The 22,218-nt window shown below is 39.3% G+C and overlaps 1 protein-coding gene and 3 long non-coding RNA genes across 4 annotated transcripts in view; 2 read left to right on the top strand and 2 right to left on the bottom strand.

Annotated features, from left to right (window-relative positions):
• nr3c2 (nuclear receptor subfamily 3, group C, member 2) overlaps positions 1-22,218 on the bottom strand; it is a 72,382-nt gene that overhangs the window by 12,356 nt on the left and 37,808 nt on the right. Inside the window, exons 3-6 of the mRNA XM_032542043.1 lie at positions 17,021-17,148; positions 7,561-7,677; positions 2,900-3,241; positions 1,127-1,271 (exon numbers count right to left, since the gene is read on the bottom strand). Of these exons, the coding sequence (XP_032397934.1) occupies positions 1,127-1,271; positions 2,900-3,241; positions 7,561-7,677; positions 17,021-17,148 (732 nt within the window). The remainder of the gene's footprint in view (positions 1-1,126; positions 1,272-2,899; positions 3,242-7,560; positions 7,678-17,020; positions 17,149-22,218) is intronic.
• The window catches only part of LOC116705724 (uncharacterized), a 41,643-nt gene continuing 23,769 nt past the window's right edge, over positions 4,345-22,218 (top strand). The window contains exons 1-2 of the long non-coding RNA XR_004336007.1: positions 4,345-4,425; positions 4,460-4,508. This is a non-coding gene — a long non-coding RNA (uncharacterized LOC116705724). The remainder of the gene's footprint in view (positions 4,426-4,459; positions 4,509-22,218) is intronic.
• The window catches only part of LOC116705733 (uncharacterized), a 26,986-nt gene continuing 10,601 nt past the window's right edge, over positions 5,834-22,218 (top strand). The window contains exon 1 of the long non-coding RNA XR_004336013.1: positions 5,834-5,844. This is a non-coding gene — a long non-coding RNA (uncharacterized LOC116705733). The remainder of the gene's footprint in view (positions 5,845-22,218) is intronic.
• LOC116705727 (uncharacterized) overlaps positions 20,199-22,218 on the bottom strand; it is a 10,625-nt gene continuing 8,605 nt past the window's right edge. Inside the window, exon 3 of the long non-coding RNA XR_004336011.1 lies at positions 20,199-20,532. This is a non-coding gene — a long non-coding RNA (uncharacterized LOC116705727). The remainder of the gene's footprint in view (positions 20,533-22,218) is intronic.

Raw genomic sequence — 22,218 nt, 5'->3', positions numbered from 1 at the left:
GTACAGCAAAAATAAAAACTTAATTTAATTTCTCTGCAAAACATTCATCTTAATTTGTCATATACATGCATGTGTAACAATATTGTCCTCTGCTAGAACATTTTCCCAACTAAATTCTTCCAGAAATGATGCAAACCATCAAGTCTCTATCACAAAATAAGATTTTCTACAAAAGCGGCTGTCATGTCACAGAAGGAAACACGTCGTTCTTAATAAACTGTGATCCACTTGGCACTAAATTGATTAGAGGATCAGGGGATCTCTGGTGTGGCAATCTAATGCTTTACCAACTGTACTAAGCTCACTGTGATACAACACAGGCTCACGGAGCCTGAAGCTGTGTTGCACAATGGCATTTGCGCTGCTGTTTATTTATTTGTTTATTTGGGACAAACTGACCCACTGACATTGACTTACACAAGCTATTAGTTGGAGCTTTCAAACCTGCCCCTGACTGAACCCACTCCTCTTCAGCGGGTGCCTACAGAGGCTGCTATTCTCATTTTTGATTAATTCTATTACATTCAATTCATCAGCGGTCATGCACCACAGCTCCAATGAGAAAAGGCCCATGTTGCTCCCCTGTTCAAACATATTAACACAGTACAAGTGGACCATTGACTGCCCTGGCTAGGCTTTGATCGCCTGTGCTTGACGCAATTAAGAAACCAGCAAAAAGTACAAAAGTACTTCCCCGCGAAGTCCCAGAAATCAAGTGCAAAATTATTACCTTTGCTTTAAGTACACGACTTCCTAAAAACCTCATCACCGCAAAAAAATAATTTTGCCTTTGGATAGCTTTGAACTGTATCTACTAATTATATACTCTGAAAAACAAATAATTCTTTCTTACATCTGTAATAGACACGTTTGTGTGTTGGGGATCAGACAACATCAAATATATTTTATATCATATATGTTCTATTTTGGTGCTTGTTACTTAAAAACAGGTGAAATGGAACTGATGTGACCTCGTCTTTTACATTTTGAAAAGAAGATCATATAAATTATGCATGACAAAAAAATATTTAATATCTGGGTCACTGCTAAATGTCAGGACTGGTACACTTGAATAACATCAGCGTGGTGTGTGCGGTATACTGCAGATTCGGAAGTGAAGACCTACTCGTCAAAGATGAGGTCAGGGGCAAAGTAGAGCATCTGTCCATTGGTGTGTTTGTAGGAGCGCCAGCTGAGGCAAAAGGAGGACAGACACATCCATGAGTACTGGATCAGGGTGATTTGGTCCTCAATGGGCAGGCCCCGAAAACCTAACACACAAAAACAAGACACATAGCAGAAACAGATGACGCTGTTGAAAAGAAAGCACTATGTTTAAATGTAGCAGACAAAATGTAGCATGTATACTTGTGTACATGTGTTCACATGCATTGGGTAAAGTGTGTCTTTGCTACAGTTTGCTTTTCTGTGGCAATATTTGTTTAGGCATGATAACCACTGAGAAATATTCACCCATTCTTGTTTTATGCAAATCCTACAAGGCCTCCAGTTATTGGCATGTTGTCTATAGAACTCCAAAAATAGAGTTGAATAGGAAACTTGCCAACCTCTCAATCAAACTCTGGCAAGAAACTCTTCCTCATTCAAAACATAGGCCAACTGAGGACACGTAAACAACTTATCAAAGCTTAGGGCCTATCTTAGTCAATATGCATGTCAATCTGCAAAATACAATAATTAGTAAAACAGTAAAATACATTTGTAGAAAAGGTATGTCAAATGCCTGGCTTGACTGTGTGTATTCAGTACAGGGCTGGCTGATAATGAAAATATGTACTTAATAGAGTTTGATGTCTTCAATATTCACTCTTCAAGTTACTTGAGATATCTAGACATCAGAAAAGTATGTGCTAATAATGTAGCTCCCATTGATAAGAATATATTGCTGGTACTGACAATTTTTTTTCCATGTTCCTCTGTGTGTTAGACCTGGTACATCCAAATGTTAGCTGAATGCAGGCAGTGGCATATCTGAAAGTCGAAGGTACTCATTTTGACCCTTCTGTCTGGCTCCCCTTCTATTTATATGTCCGGATATGGCAAGCAGACACCGTAGAGGTATCAAATATTTGCAATACAGCAAATTAAACAGCCTCAAAGAGCTACCTGTGAGGCATCTTTCCACTGTCTCCCACTGACTGGCATTTTAGGGCAACTTGTTTATCCCTTTTAAAACATTTTATATTTTCTTACAGTGATCTGGTTTATTGGGGAAAAAATAATTTAAAAAAAACTTTAGATCTTCTGTTTAACATAACAGCTGACAACGAAGATGTAAATGAGTTCTGTTTGGGAATCTTAATCTTGATTCGTTTAAATGGTAAAATAGGATTCTCTTTTTTAATCTTCTTGAAGCTTTACGGGATAATTTCCTGACCTAAAACTTAAAATAAAACTGTTTGCCCTGACAGAACTAGCTGTGTTGCTGTAGGCGGATGTAGGCATGTGTTTATTAAACCCCTGCAGTCCAAAATTATACAATAAACTCCCCCTGATTTGTAAGACTGATGTTTTTACCATTTACCCTTTTATCTGACTCATCCAAAAAAAGACTTAATTCCATTTGTTTACCAATAAAGTCATTATCAATATAATAACTTACATGGCCAAAGACATATAGTGTATTGCACTGAAAATATACAATTTATTGGATTTGCATGCTATTTAAATCTAATGAATATACAGTAGCCTTCCTTAACCTTTCATTGACTTTTAAAAGCATTGTGGGAAATAATGTGACTCGTAGTACAACCTAAACCGTAATCATCGTAAAAAAAAAAAACCTTTAAAAATGTGATTTACACACCTTGTTTTCTTTACACATATTTGTGAGTGCACTGCATTTAGGACTCGGCCCACCGCTCTAGTGGTCACTAACCTGGAAGTACTTTGGCCCACTTCACCATGCGTACCATCTGCTTTCCGGCCAGGCGGTTGAGACTGGACAGCATGTGGTCAGCGGTGTCAGGATGCGTGTTGTCATAACCAGAGTACACGTCTTCAGGCTCAATCAGCTCCAAAACACTGCAGATGGAGGGCGGCAGAAAAGGTGTGACCCCAGGTCCGAGGGGCACCAGGGCATTGGCAGCGCTGGCTGTGAGATCTTTCTCTGAGGATAGGTAACCGCCTCCAACCCCTCCTGTGGCAGTTTGGCCATCCTTAGAGCCCTGAACATCCTCGCTGACACCCTTTAGCTTCCCTAACTTCTTCGACTTCCGTGCTGTGGGGAACATAAAAACCCTCATTAAAGAATTTTGTTTGTGGCATTTCTTACATCTATAATCTGAGGTTATAATTACAATGTGACAGATACTGTACAGTTCAGTTTAATTGTATTCAGAAAAGTTAAAAAACAAGTACAATCATAATACATTATGCAGATATGTAAAATGGGTCACCCTGGTAAGCTATTAGAAATTTGTGTAAAAGGGCCCAGACGCAATCAAATAATAAGCCAATATATGTATATATATATATATATATATATATATATATATATATATATATATATATATATATATATATATATATATATATATTATTTAAAATACTTAGTATCTGGATGCAAACATTCAAGTCCGCGGCATTTGTTAACAATGTGTACTGCTATTAAATGCTTAATTTTAAACCAATGTGATTTTTTTATTTCTCACTGTAACTGTAAGGTGTGATGATCAAATTCGCACTGTACAAGTACAAGAATTTAGTTATTTCTGTATTTGAAGGAAGTTACTTTTGGGAAGTTGTAACTCTAAATGTTAGTATGTGAGTCAAAAATTGTAAAAGGGTCCATCTCGAGTGAAGTCTAGTAAAAACTAAGTTGCAATAATTATGTTTAATTTACTTTAATTTACTTTTAATTTTGATCTTTGAGGGATAATAAACAAGCCAAGAAAAAAGATAAACATAGTCTACATGCATTCATACAACAGGACTTTTTCACAGCAGCCATTTTGACATGCCAATAACTAATTAATAACATTAATTATGGTCCTGTTCTATTTTACAGGTCTAGGGCCCTGTTACTAGCTAGCATGCAGGCGCTAGCTCACTGGAATGGCTGTGACACACTCATTTGAACGGGACCATAATTAATTTCACCTGTGTTTGCCCAACAATGACATTTCAAAATGGCTGCTGTGAGAAGGGCCTATAAGCCAAGCCTCTCAGCTTGTTCAGGTTAATAACTCCAGCTGTGCTGCCATACTTGCACACAACACTATCTAACTTACATTTAACACCCCCTGTGCAACAATGCCCTCTGTATTTTCCTCTATCAGTGTTATACAGTAGATGCAGCATTTATACTAATGTTAGCTGCTGCTGCTATATGTATATTCCCATATTCTGTTTGTTGGAAGGTCATTCACTGTTGTCCACAAACTTTACCTCAAGAGGGACCCTGTAGTTCTCCCTTCTCAGAGTCTCTCTACCTAAGGATGTTCTACTGCTGAGATGCCAGGGAATCACTGCTTCATCTCACAAAAGTAAGTCTTGCTTCTTGCTAGCTAACATGCTAAAGCAAAATGCTACTTTATGTGGCTGGTGTTGCTGTTGGTATTTTTTTCAGTTGTGTTTCAGCTTTGTTGCAGCACTTGTTTACAGAACCGATTTATTAATAAGTTAATACATCTTTACTTACTTACTCACTGGTTATTGCATCTGTTTAGTTGTTATTTGATAAGTGCATCACCATCTGTTGGCTAATTTTATGCTCCTATCAGGATCTTGTTATTCACATTGGTTTGGCTAAGCTAATTTTGCTTTTCAATTGTTATTATGCTAATGTATTTTATATTAGCTATGGGCCAGATTGGTTTGACTTCAACCTGGTGGTGGAAAAAGTATGCAGATCTTTTACTTAAAGGGTACATATGCAAATTTCCTAGGCCCATACTAGTATTTGGGGTTGTTACTAGAACCTGTTTGCTTTAATGTAAAGTATCTCATACTGTCTATCTAAATATACATGGGCCAAATCACATACTTTTTCTTTACTGTAGCTGCCCTTACAAGGTATACATTTGCATCTATGCATAGAATTAGGATGTTGTTCTTCTTCATAACTTGAACTGTCTTGTTTATAAATGCTGCGATTGTGGGTCAGAATATCTAGAAAACCATGCTGGCTTGCCTGCTACAAAATCTGACTGGAAGCAGTAGGACATTCTGGTATTTTTGGCATACTGCATTTGACATAATACTGTATGTATTAGAGAATACAAAATCTTTTTCTGGCATACCAAAAAAGCCCAGTCTGGTCTAATAGGCTTTGTGAAAAAAATGTTGTGCACCTTTGCAAAGGTAAGCCAGGCATTGTGGGTGTCTTTTTTTTTTTTTTGCTCTGCTCTGCTGCATTTAGCCTATACTGCTCCAAATATCACTTCAACACTGCTGCTGCTCATATAGCATTTTATAAGACTGCCCTTCATCCAAGCAGTAGTCTATATCCTTTGCGTTCCACTTCCGCTGATTGCTCTCTGGTGCTGCAGGAAATTCCGCTGGATGTGTGTATTTTCCGTTTCCTTCCGCTTTCCTTGTGTTTGAATTTTGAATTTAGTGGATTTATGAGGACTATTGTTGACTGTTCCTCAGATATCTGCATTATAAATTGTGACAGCTAGCTAGACTATCTGTTTAATCTGAGTTTTCTCTCACACGACACAGCGTCTCTGTGCGGAGTTTAGCACTGCCCATGACGACTCTGACTGGTTTAAAGAAATGCTATTAAACCAGAGCACATTTTCCTCCCATCCAAAGTAAAAGAAAAAAGGACTTTGTTTAAAGTCTGTATTAACTCAATAATACATCAGTTCCACAATAGTTTTTTTGACTGAAATATATTCAAGCAGGTCGAATCAGCCATTAAAAATAGGCATCTACGGTGCAGAAAATGTATCATTAAGTGATTTTCTGGAATGGAATTTCACAAACAGTACTCATTTGTTTATTTTATGTTTTACTATCAGAGATTTGGATTGGTTCCAGGATGAATGTGTTGGCTTTAACATTCAAAGGCATAGGCCTTGAACAAAATGTAAAAACAAAACAGTATCCACACTACTGACATGTTTTAGTACTTAGTCTTTTTTGCCCTCATTGTGAGCACTTCACTTTAAGTGTATTTTATGATTGTTGACAATAACCCAGCAATCGGACTGCGGTTTTAGCAATTCCTCCAGATACATTACATTTCATACTGCACTGATAATAGTAGTCCTCTGTTTGTTACATTGCGTCATTAATTGAAAGTGTTTATGTTCTATGAACACCTGCGTTTTCATTGCACATTTAACTGTGCATAACAATACGTGTTTTAATGATTCTCCCGTTTAATAAAGCTCAATAACGTCATCAGTTCATCAGAAAAAAACTCTTATGAGGAAAAATAAGAAATGGGAACCTTAATTTCGTAGCTATTTACTAAAACATTACGTTAGATAGGTTGGGAGTTGTTGCTGTTGGGGGCATGAACATCTTTTATGTGATATTGGGCTATACAATTAAACTTTATTTGACATGACAGCAGACAATTCGAGTGCAGTTCCAGATGACAGACTTTTTAATACACCAGTAGCCTACTGTATAGTACTTTAGATAAATTACATAATCTTTTTAAAGTGCTAAAATATCCCCAAGGATTAAGATATTCAATATTCATTGATTTGACACTTTCATCCCATTGAATATCCAAATCGATGTAATTGCTGAACATTTAATGGCAAAAAAAAAAAAAGTTTTACTATCACATGCCACAGGCTATGATAAATAGGTGATGAGCATTAAGAAAAACAACTTTACAGTAATTTCTTTAAATGGTTCATTTTGACAGAAAGGCAAGGAATCTGAAATCACAGAGGGTGCAGCTAGTACGTAGGCATTAATTAACTCCTCTCACCGCTGCTTGGATACATATCATTCCAGTTTGAAGAGATTTTACCTTGGATTTATTTAGAACAATCACAAATAATTCACTTAAAAGCTTGAAGCAGACAACTCTGGCTGTGTGCATGTTTTTCCTCCTAGTAATTTGACAGCGCTACCAAATTTAGCTAAACATTTACATTCATGTTTAAATTTAGTTTCTTTGGCGAGCACAGAATTTGTAATTTCAATTACTCTAATGGACTGAAAACCTATCAAGTATGCCGTTAGCCTTGTGTATGCCGCTGCGACCCTGAATTGGCATATCCAGTGGCAATAAAAATTTTTTAATTCTACATCCCTCTTTATTACACTGTTGTCTTTCCTTACAATACTGTAACTTGTCTGAAGGTTTTTTCAGCTGACATCATATAGAGTACTGTAGATCTAAACCTTCAGTGGATGCATTATGCATACTGTTTTGTGCTCAGATATGCTATATGCACGCACACACACACACACAAACAAACATATGACTCAGCATCCGCGGGCCTCCTGTGAGTACAGCTAGACCTGCTTTTCCATATCTATCATTTCTTATAAGCAAAGTTGACTCAAATGTCACATCTGAGACATGTGACAGAGCAAATCCGTAATGAGGGTGTGACTCCTCACCTCCTAGGTTCATCCCGGCCTGGAGACACTTCCGTACGCGACATGCCGGGCAGTTTTTCCTTCGAATCTTGTCAATGATACAGTCATTTCTCCCGGCACACAGGTAGTTGTGCTGACCTACAGAAAGACAAGACACAGCATCAGTATGATAGTGAACCGTAAATGCAGTTTGACATAGAACAGCAGCTGTGATGTGCAGTAAAGAAGAGAATGGTGGCTAAATAATATTTGTATAAATGTGATCACATGAACAGAAGTGAATGTTTTGATTCTACTGTAGAATCTCTGTCGGTGGCTGTTTGTAATGTAGGTCAACCCAGGAACCCGTGAAATATCTTAACAATATCAGAGATCTACATTTCAGGATTATCACTGTGAAAATGATTGAAATTGTGATTATTCTGCTTTCACATTCCACAACGCATGACTAATGGTGTATTTTACATTATGTGGCATGAGGGTATTAGTATTCGTTGGAACCAGGACACTGGCTGCAGCTAGACTATTCCTGACAGTGATGCTAACATGGCGAGAATCCCTCCTGCCTCCTGCCTAGCCCTTAGCTAAACCCAATGATCTCCCATTTCAGAGTGCTTCCTTCCACTCCACTAGTTCTTTACTGTACAGCTCCTCTCTCCTCCTCCACTCTTCTCCATCTCTACGCCTGCATCTCCATCCATCCTTTTTCCCTTTTTCCACACGTCCGCCAGCCTCAGTGCCATACGCCCACACACAGGCAGGCTCAAGCTCGTGCACACATACAGTCATTCACTCTCTCACTCCCATTCTCACACACACACACACACATTCATACACACACACACACACACACACACACACACACAGCCAAAGCTGCTCCACTTGGCAATTTGAAAAAAACAAATGTTGTATCTGCTTTACCAACTAATACACGCACATGAAAATCACCACAAAGCCCAGATGGAGAGGTAAAATGTGGTGAAGTGACCCCAATGACCCCAGTGAGTGTATTAGCTCTATTGGGCTTGATGTTACAGTAAAATTGTGTATACATCTCAGATGATGTATATGGTTGAGTGCATGCACATGTTTGCAGGTTAATGTAGGGCCTATATATCTGTTTTTCCTTGCATTTTCGCCTTGTATGATTGTTTTTTTTTTATCTTCAGACGTATCTGATATTCCTTGCATAGACTTTTGTTTTAGCATTGAAGTTTCCATGCAGTTTGTAAATTCTGTCCATTGCCTTTGTTGCATCTACAGTACAGTATTTGAATTTGTGTTTAGGACTGAGCAGAAGTTGTTTTCTGAGCTAGCAGGAGTAGTGCGCAGTGTCTTTCTGGCTGCTGCCAAAAGCCAAGGAACCGAGCTGCAGGAGGAGAGGCAGCAGCTGTAGCCCCACCACTATTTCTGGCTAAATCACATGACCGTTACATAAGCCCATTTTTCTTGCTCTAAAAAACAGTAAACTGCGACACAGGAAACACAACGCATCCATCCCCTTCCCCACCCCCCTAGTGCATGCGCGCACACACACACACACACACACACACACACACACACACACACACACAAAAGCTCGCTTGGATAGGCCGGCCCAATTGGCAATTCTGAAAACTCTGGAGCCTTCCTGTCAACTGTTTTGCTCATTCCCTTGAATCTTGTTAATAAGTGTGTGTGTGTGTGTGTGTGTGTGTGTGTGTGTGTGTGTGTGTGTGTGTGTGTGTGTGTGTGTGTGTGTGTGTGTGTGTGTGTGTGTGGGGAGAAGTTGTTTATTTATGCACTGTGTGTGTATGTACTCATGTTTACCTCTGAATATGGGCATTTGCTTATCAACCCGGCACTTGCAGGCTAATGATGAATGCAGCTTTTTCAGTTTTACCTTGCAAAATCATAAAATTGAAGAAGAAAAATATTCCCCTTTCATCTCCTAAGAAAATGGTTAATTTATGTAGTAATTTTGACTTATATTTTAATTTGCATCGTACACAAACATCTATAAGTTACTGTACTAAATGTTACATCATTCTAAAAACTCTTGTCTGCTGGAACAATGCACACTCTGTCAGCATTCTCCATTACATGGCAACTCTTAGAGTTTTTTTTTTTAATGGAGTTCACTCACATCTTCTTTTAGCTAATGATCTCACAATCTGGCAACAACCCGCTGAGTAGTCTCAGTAGTCTGTCAGCTCCAGCCTACATCAGTTACGAGGACCGTCATCTGAAAGGGAAATACTCTCTCCTATGGGGACCCCTGCTTTACCAAATGTAATCTGTCCTGCAGTCCTCCTGCTACCAGCACAGCTACATAGCATCTGCTTTACAAACAAAAAACAGACAGACTTCAGGCCTTTGCTAAAATATAGCCTTTTACTTGACATTTTTGAATAGCAACTAGACACAAGTGTTCAGGCCCCCGATTGTTTAAATAGCCTCTCAGATACAGTAGCTGACACACATCATCAATAATAATACTACTGTGACTCTCTAAAGGGCATTTAGTAGTGGCTGCATAATTCTTAGTTGCAAGCCAGTCCTGCAATTGCAAGATGGCATTCAACTAAAGAATGTGCTTAAAACTATGTCACTCTGATAGATTAATGCCATTTATATGTCCACTCACAAAACATTTGGTCACATTTGTGATCGTCATTCATCTGTATTCATGCAACCTAAATTGCATAGCCAATGAAATACCATAAAACCAAAGGAAAAGAAAAGAAAAAAGAAAAATCAGGCCTGTTGGATATGTTATTGTTGTTACCACTTGGACAGCAGTATGCAAATCACTTCCTTGCAATGGCACTGCTACTCCAGTTCTTTGGATGACACAAAAACAGCTGTGTTGGATGAGGCTCTACACAATTAAGTTTCCCTGTTTGGATCATTATAAAAAAAGAGGGTAGAGAAGTTAAAAAAGGATGTAAATAGAAGCTGTTATTCTGTTTACTGATCTCTTTACTTTTACAATAATCTGTTATTTCTCAAACCTATTGTCATTTTGGGTCTCCCAAAGATTTTCACCATCTGCTGCCTTTGTACATAATGTATACAGTAATTATGTTGGTCTCAATATGGTCTTTGGAAGTGTCTAATGTACAAATCTAGCCTAATATGAAAGTGTTCATGATAAAAGCACTTAGAAACTTTGTCTTATAGTACTCGCAACCACAATGCATTATAACGTTAATCCAGCACAACACCAAAAGTTTGTCAAGACATTCATATTTTCATTTGTACAAAATAAAAACACATTTAAAAACACATAACTTTCTTCTAAATCAAATAAATCAAAGAATGCTTGCTGCAAAGTGTTTTCAGACTATAGAGTTAGTAGATAAATATGCCCACTCCTCTTGTCTCATCAAAGCTGTACAAAAACGTGTCTCTTACAACGTTACTTGAATGCCCATTTTAAAAGATTTAACTCATATCTTAAAGGACATTAAAATGGTGAAATTCCACTTAGTTGTGTAACAATGCGTTTTTTTTCTGAACCTACTTTATTTGTAATTATTACATATAGCGCAAGTGTATGCCACAACACTTGTACTACTGTATCTTTATCTAGCCAATCACCAGTGAAGACACTGATAAAGCCCATCAGATTGCCACAGCTCATTTGGTTGAACACAAAAGGTATAACCCACTGGCTGCACTGGATCCTTTTTGCATTAATGTCAAAGAACAAAGGTATCACCAGGGAGCAGGAAGAGATGGAGGTCAGATTATATCCACTGAGGAGCCATCGGGGCCTGCAGGTCAGCCAAGGCCAGGGGAATTGAGGACACTTAGAGAGGAAGTCGTGTGTGTGTGTACTATGTTTAACTACATTTGTGGGGACCAAAAACTGGGAATACAGTATACTTATGGGGTCCTGACAGCTTTGTGGGGACAAAATGCTGGTCCCCACAACTTTAAAGGGCTGTTTGAGGAATAAGACTTGGTTTTAGGATCAGGGTTAGAATTAGGTTATGGTTACGGTGGGGGTTAAGGTTAGGCATTTAGGTTTGATGGTTAGGGTATGGGGCTAGGGAATGCATTATGTCAATGACTGGTCCCCACAAATATAGTGAGACACTGTCGTGTGTGTGTGTGTGTGTGTGTGTGTGTGTGTGTGTGTGTGTGTGTGTGTGTGTGTGTGTGTGTGTGTGTGTGTGTGTGTGTGTGTGTGTGTGTGTGTGTGTGTGTGTGTGTGTGTGTGTGTGTGTGTGTGTGTGTGTGTTCATCATTCGTGCACTAATCATGCAGCATACCTGTTACTGAGGCTTCATATGTAGGGAAAATGCTGTAAATAAAATATATATACCAATGTGTTAAGGATTGTGTATTGCACACACATCCTGTGACAGTAAATGTATCTGGGCTGCAGTAGAGAGACCCTTCCTCCTTATTAGCAATGTAGGTCACACATGCTTGCAGTAAGCTTTGTAGATTTAATTTCTACCTAATGCTGTAATGTGCACCCAAATTCCTATTCTCCTTGTGAAGAAGTGCATGTCCATGCATGTGTGATAGGGTTTGTATGTATGTTGTATGCAATTTTTACTCAAAGAAGCTCTGAAGTGAGACATGTGTTGAGGCGCTTGAATGAAGGCAACATTGCTAAATGGCTTCGCTTTAGCTGTTGTTACATGAGCCTCTCACACATAACCTGAAGCATTCACTCCGGCACGGAGGGAGGCCTTTACTCCCCCAGCCGGAGCTGAAAAAGATGCGATTGGACGGCAGAGCTGCTAGTCAAAGCAGAAACAGTGCGAGACGTGTCCTCAGATGACCTCTCCCACAGATACAGTACTATAGAATAGGTATTTAGAGTGACATCAGCGCCATAGAAACCACAACCCAATCACATCACCGAACACACCGAGACCATAACAAGGTCTACTAAAGTCACTGTAAGTCTCTCCGTTCAATAAGAGAACAGTAGAAAAACAACTAGTGAGCTAAAAGCAGGGCCTAGTATTATGCAAAGAGCAGACATGCCAAGCCACTGAGGACATGTGAATAATAAGCTAGCGTTCAACTCTTCAAATGCACTCCACATGGAGCCGTTTTATTGAATGCAGCTGTCTTGTACCAACAAACTTTAGTCTTTCGTGGAGTGGGTGCAGGAGAGAAGCACATATGAATGCATTCAGCTATTTCCACATTTCATTAGGGATGAAAACACATATTTACAAACTGTTTTGTGTCAGAAGGCTTTTTACCGCAGCGCAGGATAAACGGAAGAATGAATGGAAGAAGAATCCATTCATGTCGATTGAGGCTATAAATTGGGTGCATGTTTGCATATGACAGTAAAGTCAACATTAGTAATTCAATTACAAAACTTGGAAGCTTCATAAAAGTTATTACCCTTCTGTTTGTTTACTATGCAAGAATATAACAGTAAATAAAATGTGTGAGTACTGTATAAGGGCTGCCAAACTTAATGAGATACTCTGGATGACCTGTAGTGAATAGGAGAGCAGGTGAATGAATGTTTCTTTTATGAAGTGTGTAAAGTGAAAGCTTAAAGAATGAATTGAGGGCATTGAGAGAGGGAAAAAAAAAAAGCTCAGTCAGTGCACATACTGTATTTCAGTATTTCCAAATATTTCCGGGAAACAATGGCTATAAACTTTATGCTGCACAGTTGGCTGTGCCTTCTGGTAAATGTGACAAAAATTAAGTGGAATGAATATTTGTCCTCTTGAGGAGGACTGTAAGTGCACATATTTGGACAGCAAAAGGCCCATGTGGCCAATAGATATTCCACACAGATGGTCTAAATGTAAACCTAAAATGTAGACTTCAAGGAATAACTGTGCCAAGCTCCGGTGATGTTAAATAAAGCTACCTAACAATGACTTGTCAGACTTGGATAGCGAGGAAACCAGACCCTCCACAGTCAGACGATTTGATCTGTTTTGTTGATCCGAACTAGTCTCTGTAGTAAAAGGGCTGTGAGCCAGTTAGTCGTCTAATGAGCTAAAGCCGACCGAAAAGTTTTGTCCCCTGAGGCAGGCGGTGCCAAAAGAAATTAAGCATGGGCTGGATTATTCCCTTTCTACAGATGCTCACTCTCCGCAGCCTTTTATATCTTGCATTCAAAGTCTGAGTTTTTTAAACTGTGAGAGAAAAGAGGAGGAGAAGGAGGAGGAAATACTGGGAGAAGGGAGGAGTAAAACGTCTTCTCACATCCTGACTTACACCTCTCTGGTGCTCACTGCTGACACATCGTTTTCCATCCCTGTCCCTGTTTCTTATTCCCTCTCTCGGCTCCTCCTCTCTTTATCTCTTTGTCTGCGTCTGACTTTTTCTTTGTCCTTCGCCCCCCCACCCCTCCCTCACTGTATCTGTTTCACTGTCCTCTGTCTCGCTTCACTTTGCAAAATCCTTCTCTTACTATTTTAAACCTTTGCCTCCGTCCACCTTACCTCTCTTTTTCCACCTCGGCACCAGCTGTGGAGGGGTCAATTAAGGTAACCGCTCGCTTTGCACATCAAAAGGGCGTACACGTCCCACACCACCTCGATGACGTTACACCCCTGTACGTGTGACCCTTTATAACGCTATAATTTGAACAGTTGCAGTTGTTTGGTAGTGCAGAATCAAGAGGAAACTCTAATCAAAAACAAAGATGCTCATACCATAAAGAGCGCTGCATTAGATTTAAACGGCATCACACAAATCAATGATGAAATTTCAGAATAATTATACTTCATATGCAAGACAAATAGGGTTTAATTACATAGCATATAGAGATCTAGGAAAGTGAGTATGACCTAAAACAGGCGTAGGATGGGCGTACGCCAATTCCTACACAAAGTATTTGTCAATATTAACGTGAGCGTGGGCTGCAAAAAAATCTCACGTCTGGTCTGACCTTGTGTACGCAAGTTTTCGAGTCAGTTTGGACTTGCGGTACAGCATGTAACCGGAGATGTTACATGCTGTAAGTTGATCACTTATCGACAATGGCAGATCTGGCTCTTGTAGAAGACCTCTATGAGCTGAGCAACAGTGCCCCCGTAGCCTACACACACGGGCCACGGTGGAGGGGGGCTACTATACATGCCAGAAAGAGTCGGCAACATTGTTTTAGCCTGTGGGGTTCTGCACCACATCGCGCAGGAAAACAGGGTGCCACAAATGTAGTGATGGAGCCAGATGACCCGATGCCCAGAGAGCAGGGTCCAGCACAGCCCCAACGGGGGCTATACCAAGGAGACAGGATGTTACTCCTTTTTAAAAGGTAAAGTGTTATATTTGGCAATGATATTCAATACAGGAAACATGACAATGCACAACATTTTGATTCAGGTTTCGTTTGTCTTTTAAAGTGTTGTTAATGGACACAAGGGAAAAATTTCTTTCACTTTTATTTCCGCATTCTTCCTAAAGCCTTCAATACCAGTTTTTAGACAAATAGTACACATGTTAGTACAAATTAACTTGAGATGTCAGGGTTTCAATCTCCACCTCTGAAAAGTGCCACTCCTTAGCCGGATTACATCTGGCAATGTCGTAAATTGTAGGGGCGAGACCTCAAAACCGATAATATATTGGGGCGTGATATTTAAATTATGATCATTTCCAGCCGCTGCATTTATCAATGTACGATCATTCTCATGCTCTGATTGGTGTGATACGAATGTTTCATGAATCCCACGTGTAGCCTGTCATGAGATGATTTCTGCGCTCATATCTGCACTGGTTTCTATGCTAGGTTGATAAATGAGGGCCCTAGGCTCTGCAGAGCCTCACCTGACTAACACTCGCACAAAGTCAGATCTTTAGCATCTGCCGCCAGCTCTTTGCTGGCCACGCTTGAAACAAGAACAAATGAACGTCTGATTCAATAAGCCCTGACACATAATCTGGTTTCAGGTCTTCGTAATGACGGTGTGTAAATATCATCAAATTAAGGCATGATCTGATTGAGAATAAGTGCCATTCCTCCAACGGTCAAGAAAACACCTAAAGGGCCTGACTAGCAGGCTTGTTTGCTTGTTTTTTCTGCCTGCACTGGGTCTGTAAGGGTGTGTTTCGCATTCACACTCGTAGTAATGAGTTAGGGCAATGCCTCAGGCAACAGGCACAAAATGAAAAGCACATTATGGCTGCTTGTGATTTTCCCTCGGCTAAATATAACATAAAGAGAAGGAGGAGAATTACCAACTGAATGTTTTTATCTTTTCTTTTTTTTCCTGATGTACCACTAAACTCGGTCACAGTCTGTTAATGTAGTGTACCAAATGTTTTTGGTCATTTAATAAATGTTATCTCAAACACCATTCTATCAGGAAAAATATGATTATCTAAAAAAATTAAAAATTACTTATTGTATTTGCATTTTACACACATTTCCCAGTTTGAAAAAACTGTAAGCTTATACCAGAAAAACACATGCACTTGGCATAAGGCACTACCCACAAACAACTGTTATTAAATTGAGCAGTGTATCCTCAACTTGGTCTGAACACTATAGTTATTAGTTTAGGTGATATTGTTTGAAATGATTTGATATTCAGTGAAACAATTATGAGCACCAATGTTGTCCATAATGCAACATGAATGAAACTTGCTGAATAGCAGCATATTACGGGCACAGTAGCTTCCTCCTTCTCCTCAAGTACAAGTTTTAAGATTATAGTTTAAACAACATACGTATGTTGCTCTTTTCTAAACAATAAATAACAGATGTTTTTGCTCTTTTCAATGGCCAGTATTAGAAATGTACAGTGGCCAAGACAGCTCAACACACAACAACAACAAAGGAACAAACAAAAGAAAACGTGAATCAAAGTACAATCAAATAAGTTTCAACACTCCCATTACATGATTTTTATATTTTAGGATATATTGACTATTTACTTAGCTTTAGTAATTACGAGCATGTTCATCATTTTTAGCTCCACCAAAGACTTCTATAACTTAATTCAGTTGTTGTGTACAACTTTTTTTTTTTGTATTTGTGGTGTGTTTCTTTGTGCTGTCTGTGTTGTCAAAGTGGTAAATGTGTTCTAAATTACTTCCACCAAGAACAGTTTGTCTGTTTGTTTTGTCTGTCAGCAGGATTACGGAAAAACTACTGCCCCAATTTTCATGAAACCTGGTGAAAGGGTGTAGCATGGGCCAAGGAAGAACCCATTACATCTTGGAGTGAATCCCAATCACGAGATAGGGTATTTGTGTTGCATTCATGTGGTGTCAAAATAATAGGAAAAATATGTTCCAGACTGGGACAATTACAATGAACAGCCCCTCAATTTGGAATGTTAACATTGCGAGGTGGGGCATGCCTTGGCGGAGGTCTGCCCTTTTAGTTTGCTTGTGTTTTTCTTCAGTATTCACGTCTTGTTAAAGTGGTGACAGTGTTTCTTGATTCATTTCTTTGTGTTTTCTAAATTTGCAGTGTGTTATGCTCTCAGTCCCCCTAAAAAAAGACCTGACCAGTGATATCTTGTTTGAACATGTGTTATTGCCATACCTTCCACAGCTCTTTTAAAGAAGACTTTGCAGCTTCCACATGTCACGACACCGTAGTGGCATCCTGATGCCTCATCGCCGCAAACCAGGCACACTTTGGCCGTTGACGACGGTTGTCTCAGTGGCGAGCTGAAAGGACACAAACACACACACACACAAGCGTTTTAGACTAGATGTCGACAAATTGACGAAGGATTTTCAAAAGTAAACACCAAAGCCAGGGCAGACAGTGTCCTTCCTTTCAGTGTTATTGCCTGAAACACATTGTGAAACATTTGTGGTTTTATGACATGCAATACAGTAGCAGCACAGTGTGGCTAGCCATAAAGATGTCTGCCAACCAGGAGAGGAAGGCTTTGCAGTCAATTGAGTTATAGCATCATCAGGCTTACGTATATGAGAATGACAGAATTATAGAGGAGATTATTTAAATTTAAGCTGAGAGACACAGAGCAGGATGTCAAATGTAAGTAGAGACACTTATCTCTTTTTGGCATACAAAGTGTGAGGCACTTGAGTATTGAGTATTCAAGCATTGAGTGGTGGATAAAAAAAAAATACAAACCATAACCAACACACTACAGCTTTGACTGTGTGATAGTGTAAACCGTGTAACCAGTTTAGGGTCAAATGTGAGAATCGGTGCTGACGTGTGCCGTACTGTAAGTAGCATGTTGTCATTGTTTACTCTTAGCAACAACCAGCAGGCAACAGAATTGATTGAAGTGCTGCAGTTATGCCTGATCCAAAGCTTTGTTTTCTTTGGCATCATGTATGTGTGTATGCTTTTAATACTGACTGATTTCTACAATTACATGACAATTACTGTTCAGGGTGTACAGTATGTTCTTACTCATGCACTGCTAAATCGGAAAATTAGTTACAGTTTACCATTTTCTGCAAATGAGACCATGAGGGTCATGGTAATAGATGTCAAAGGTGAAAAGTAATGGATGGTGTCTGACTAGTTGATCTATTAACAAAAAAGGCAAAGCAGTTTATTACAGGGTTTAAAGAACTGAAAAGAACTCTCAGTGCACACAAGGTAGGGCAGGACAATATGATCTTTATCAAGGTAAATTACCAGATAAATACAACAATACAGTTTTTTTTATATTGGGGCATGCATTTCCTGTCTCATAGACTTACTTCTGATATGTTTGTCATGTTTAATTACAGTGAAAGACGGACTGTTGGGTAAACTTGGTTGCTTGGATGTCATTAGTTGTGGTAGCTTTGTCAGTTTATACATTGAAACTAAAATGTGAGCAAATTTAGGTTGGTTAGACATTCATAATGTCACTCATAAATTCTGTTCATTTTTAATATAGATTGACAGAGCAACTGTACAGTATCAGTATTACTTCCCGACTGATCAATCGTTGGGCCAATATCATTGGATATCACTTCCCAGAGATGCTGCGTCTCAGTATCGACATATGTTGCGCCAATAAATTGCAGTACCAATATGAGTAAATTGTCAATATTTATTATAGTATATTTTCACATATGTATTGTAATGTTGCTTCTATTTTTACATTTTTTACATTAGCACTAATTTACCTATATTTTCTATTTGTTCTTACGTAACATGTTTATTGTACAGCACGGCAAATTCCATGTAAGCGAGAACTTAATAAATAAACCTTATTGTGATCCTGAAACATTGTCATAATTACATAATTTGTATAAAAGCACCAAGAAGTTTATTCCTTTGTGTTTAGGAAGAAAAAAAAAATGTTGGCTTCAAAAATCCAGTATAAATTAGGCTCTAGTATACTACATGTAGAATTGTTGCAAAGCCATATTCAATGCATTTCCAGGGACGTTAAACCAAACTCTGCTAAATGGAGATATGAGGCAAGAGATGAAGGGAGGATGGCAGATACGTACATTTTGCCACAGTGGAGTCTGGTATGAAACATGACATGGTTTCATCAGTTTGCAGAGCAAGTATGCCCTGTGGGTGATGCTAAAGGAATATATGATATCAGGGTAGGCCACTTATTCATGCTACTTATAAATGGAATGACACTGAATCAGTTTGCCCTCACATGCACTATTTTTTTCTTTACATACATTTACATTCTGAGAAGATTAAAAGCGTTGTGCATGGAAGGATAGGTCTACGGGTTATACAGAAAAGTTAGGATATGCTGTGTCATTTTTGATAAAACATTTCCCTTAATGTGCATACACAAAAACACAAGACACACAAAGAACACAACACGTAGATGGGCACAAAGAGAGAACACCTTGTATCAAAACATTAAAGTGGCCTCAGCTTTCCCTTCTTTTCTGTTCTAATTACCTCTCTCCCATCTCAATCAATAACATGCAAGGTGATTGTCTGGTTAACATTCTCCTTACATCCTTCATCAAACCAGCTGCCAAGCACTCTCTCTCCTCCTCTCTCTGTCTCTCTACCTCGCACGCTCTCTCATACACACATTTCCTCCAGGGGGCTAGCTGGAAAGGGGTACAGCACCAGCACACTCAGATACAATCAGGACCACTGATCTAATTCCCTCTTGTCCATCTACACACACATTCAATTTGTTAGGACGCTTAGAGGAGTCTCTGGTGAGGTGTTTGTCTGACTAGATCTTCCTGGCACCGGGCCCCATGGTTTCAGCTAATGTGAGTGTGTGTACGTGTGCATGCACAAATCCAATCCATGTCAAGATGTGTTTTTCCGATGTTAATTTGCTGAATATTCCCCCCATACATTGGCCTTTTAATACCATGACAAAGCAATGTTAACAAGAAAGCAATCCACAACAACAAAAAAACACCCCCACTAAGTTTACAGCCAGGAACGAAAAGGTCCCCCTAAAGGATCTGCTTCTTATATGCAGTGGTCCACCCTTTAATAGTGCCACACATTAAAACCTTGTCGCTGCGTGCCAGCCTGCCTGCCTGCTGGTCGGCCAACAAGGTGACTTCCCCTCCCTCAGAGAAGTATATAGGTCATTCACTCTCTCTGCTTATGAAACCAGAGCAGACAGGCCAGGCTGCAGTGACTGTGCACCAACGGCTGCCAGTAGCCCGAAACTAAACACAAGCTACCAGACATTATCAAATCAGGCTGTTTCAGCAGAGATGTTTTTTGTTTTTTTTAGTTTATTGGTTTGCACACATTCATAGGAAACAATACAACATATGTCTTTAACATGGAAAGAGAGAGAGTGTGTGCTGGAGAGATCAGAAACCTGTGTGGGGCTTACAGTGAAACCTCACCAGGTCACTAAAACTTAAAAAAAATGGGGCATGACATAACTACAACTGAAACTCAATATGGCAAATAGAACAACAAAACAATGACAGGCTTACGCTCAATTTGGTGAAAAATAAAAAAGGGATAACAATAAAAGAATGAAATATCTAAACTTATTATTACAGAAAAAAGTAGGATATTTGCAAAACAAAAGCCGAAGATGAGTTCAAAAAGCTGGTACATCTTTTCAATAGTTGCCAGTCAGGAGGCAAACCACTGAGCACACTTTTTCTTTTCTTTTGTATGTGTTAGAATACAGTTTGTCAACGTACAGTGTGTGCAAGAATAATTAAAATGTAATGTTTTAATGAGCTTGAGAGGAAAAGGCAATGATATTCAAAAAAGGTCTCCAGTCAGAATCAGAATGGGGACGTTGTGGTCAAGTGGTCTGTCATGCAGGACCTCGTTTCCCCCTTCATCTCATACTGAAAAACACTAAGTCAGATTCCAATTTATTTGAACAGTATAGCCGACAAACATTTCCTACTTAATTCTTTTTAAGATGATACATTTATTTTATTTTATTGAGAAAAACAAACAATCCATCACAATATCTCTGAAATAATGTTCATAAAAGTTCTGCAGTTGTGTGCAGGCTACTTCTGTGAACTGGGACTTTTATTCTCGACCCCCCGTCTTCTCTATTTCTGGGTACAGTCTCAGACTAACTGAATGGGACTGACTGCACAGATCAAAGGTCTCATTCTTTGCTCCAGTTGTTGCTTTTTTTCTCTTCCTTTTTTCTCTTCCTACAGAATCCCCAGGGCAGCGGTTTCATTGTTTTCAGTGTCCTTTCATCTTTAAAGATAACACACAGAGCTAACAACTGATTTAGTTGCTGTTTATTTCCCGCGAGGACACAGATGAGTGTGAGTACACAATGCCTGTTTCTTCCCACCAAAATGTACAAGCAGAAATTTGTGTCTCTTACAAATGCTTGCTGCCCTCCGTGCTGCTTCCCAAATGCACCGAAATACTGCTGAAGTAAGATATTAATGAAATGACAAAGGGAAATAAATGTGAGAGCTTGACAACAGATGAAGCCAACTGTGGCCACTAAAATGTGTGAGGACCAAACCACAGGACAGATGTTTGGGCTCAATATTGGCCTATTGCTTTTCTACAAGTAATTTGGATGTCACACTGGGAGCATTCTCCAAATTGTTCAAATATCTCCACCCTCTCTCAGCTGCTGAAGGAATGCTTTATCAGGGAGAGCTAAGACCAGAAAGGATGGCCAAAGATTTATCAGAATCTGGAAATATTGCAATTGATAATAACAGCAGTCATTAGAAGTGGACTTCTCCTTCTTCTTTTTTTCCTTGAATGCTTACTAGGTTTGAGTTCATAATCTGCATTACTTGTAAACGGGTCAATATGGGTCACAAGGAAAGGTCAGAAGTCATACGAGCTTGGCATAATTAGAACAATTAGTTGCCATGGAAGGAAAACACTATTTTTTTTTTTTGACAAATTAGAGATACAAAGGAAGTCAAGGGGGCTGTGGTTATTCTGAGGTTATCAAGATAACGTCATTATGGGTGAATAATGGGCCGTGAGATGTCTGGATGATGGAGGACACACGTGGTAAGAATGAACCCTGTGACCTACATAAGTACATTAGTATGACAGAGTCAGTAAACAAGCAGCTGAACCACAGAGAGAGTTCTGTTGTATGGAAAAACAATGCCCTCCTCATGGATGTAACACTGTCTTTCACACTTCTGTACTGTACTCTACTGTATTTACACTGCTGTGGAGCCAGCCGCCCACTGTAAAGATAAATTCGTGTGTGCTTGTGTTTGAGCAGACACACTGACTCGCTCATTCTAGAGGCTGTTATCACAGGGATAGTTCAGAGAAGTACCACAGCCTCCCTTAACCTACCCCTCATGAAAGTGAAGCATCCTTGACTCTACAAA

This window comes from Etheostoma spectabile, chromosome 2, assembly GCF_008692095.1.
Source record: "Etheostoma spectabile isolate EspeVRDwgs_2016 chromosome 2, UIUC_Espe_1.0, whole genome shotgun sequence".
Classification (NCBI taxonomy): Eukaryota; Metazoa; Chordata; class Actinopteri; order Perciformes; family Percidae; genus Etheostoma; species Etheostoma spectabile.
This window is presented reverse-complemented; position numbering and strand designations above follow the sequence as displayed.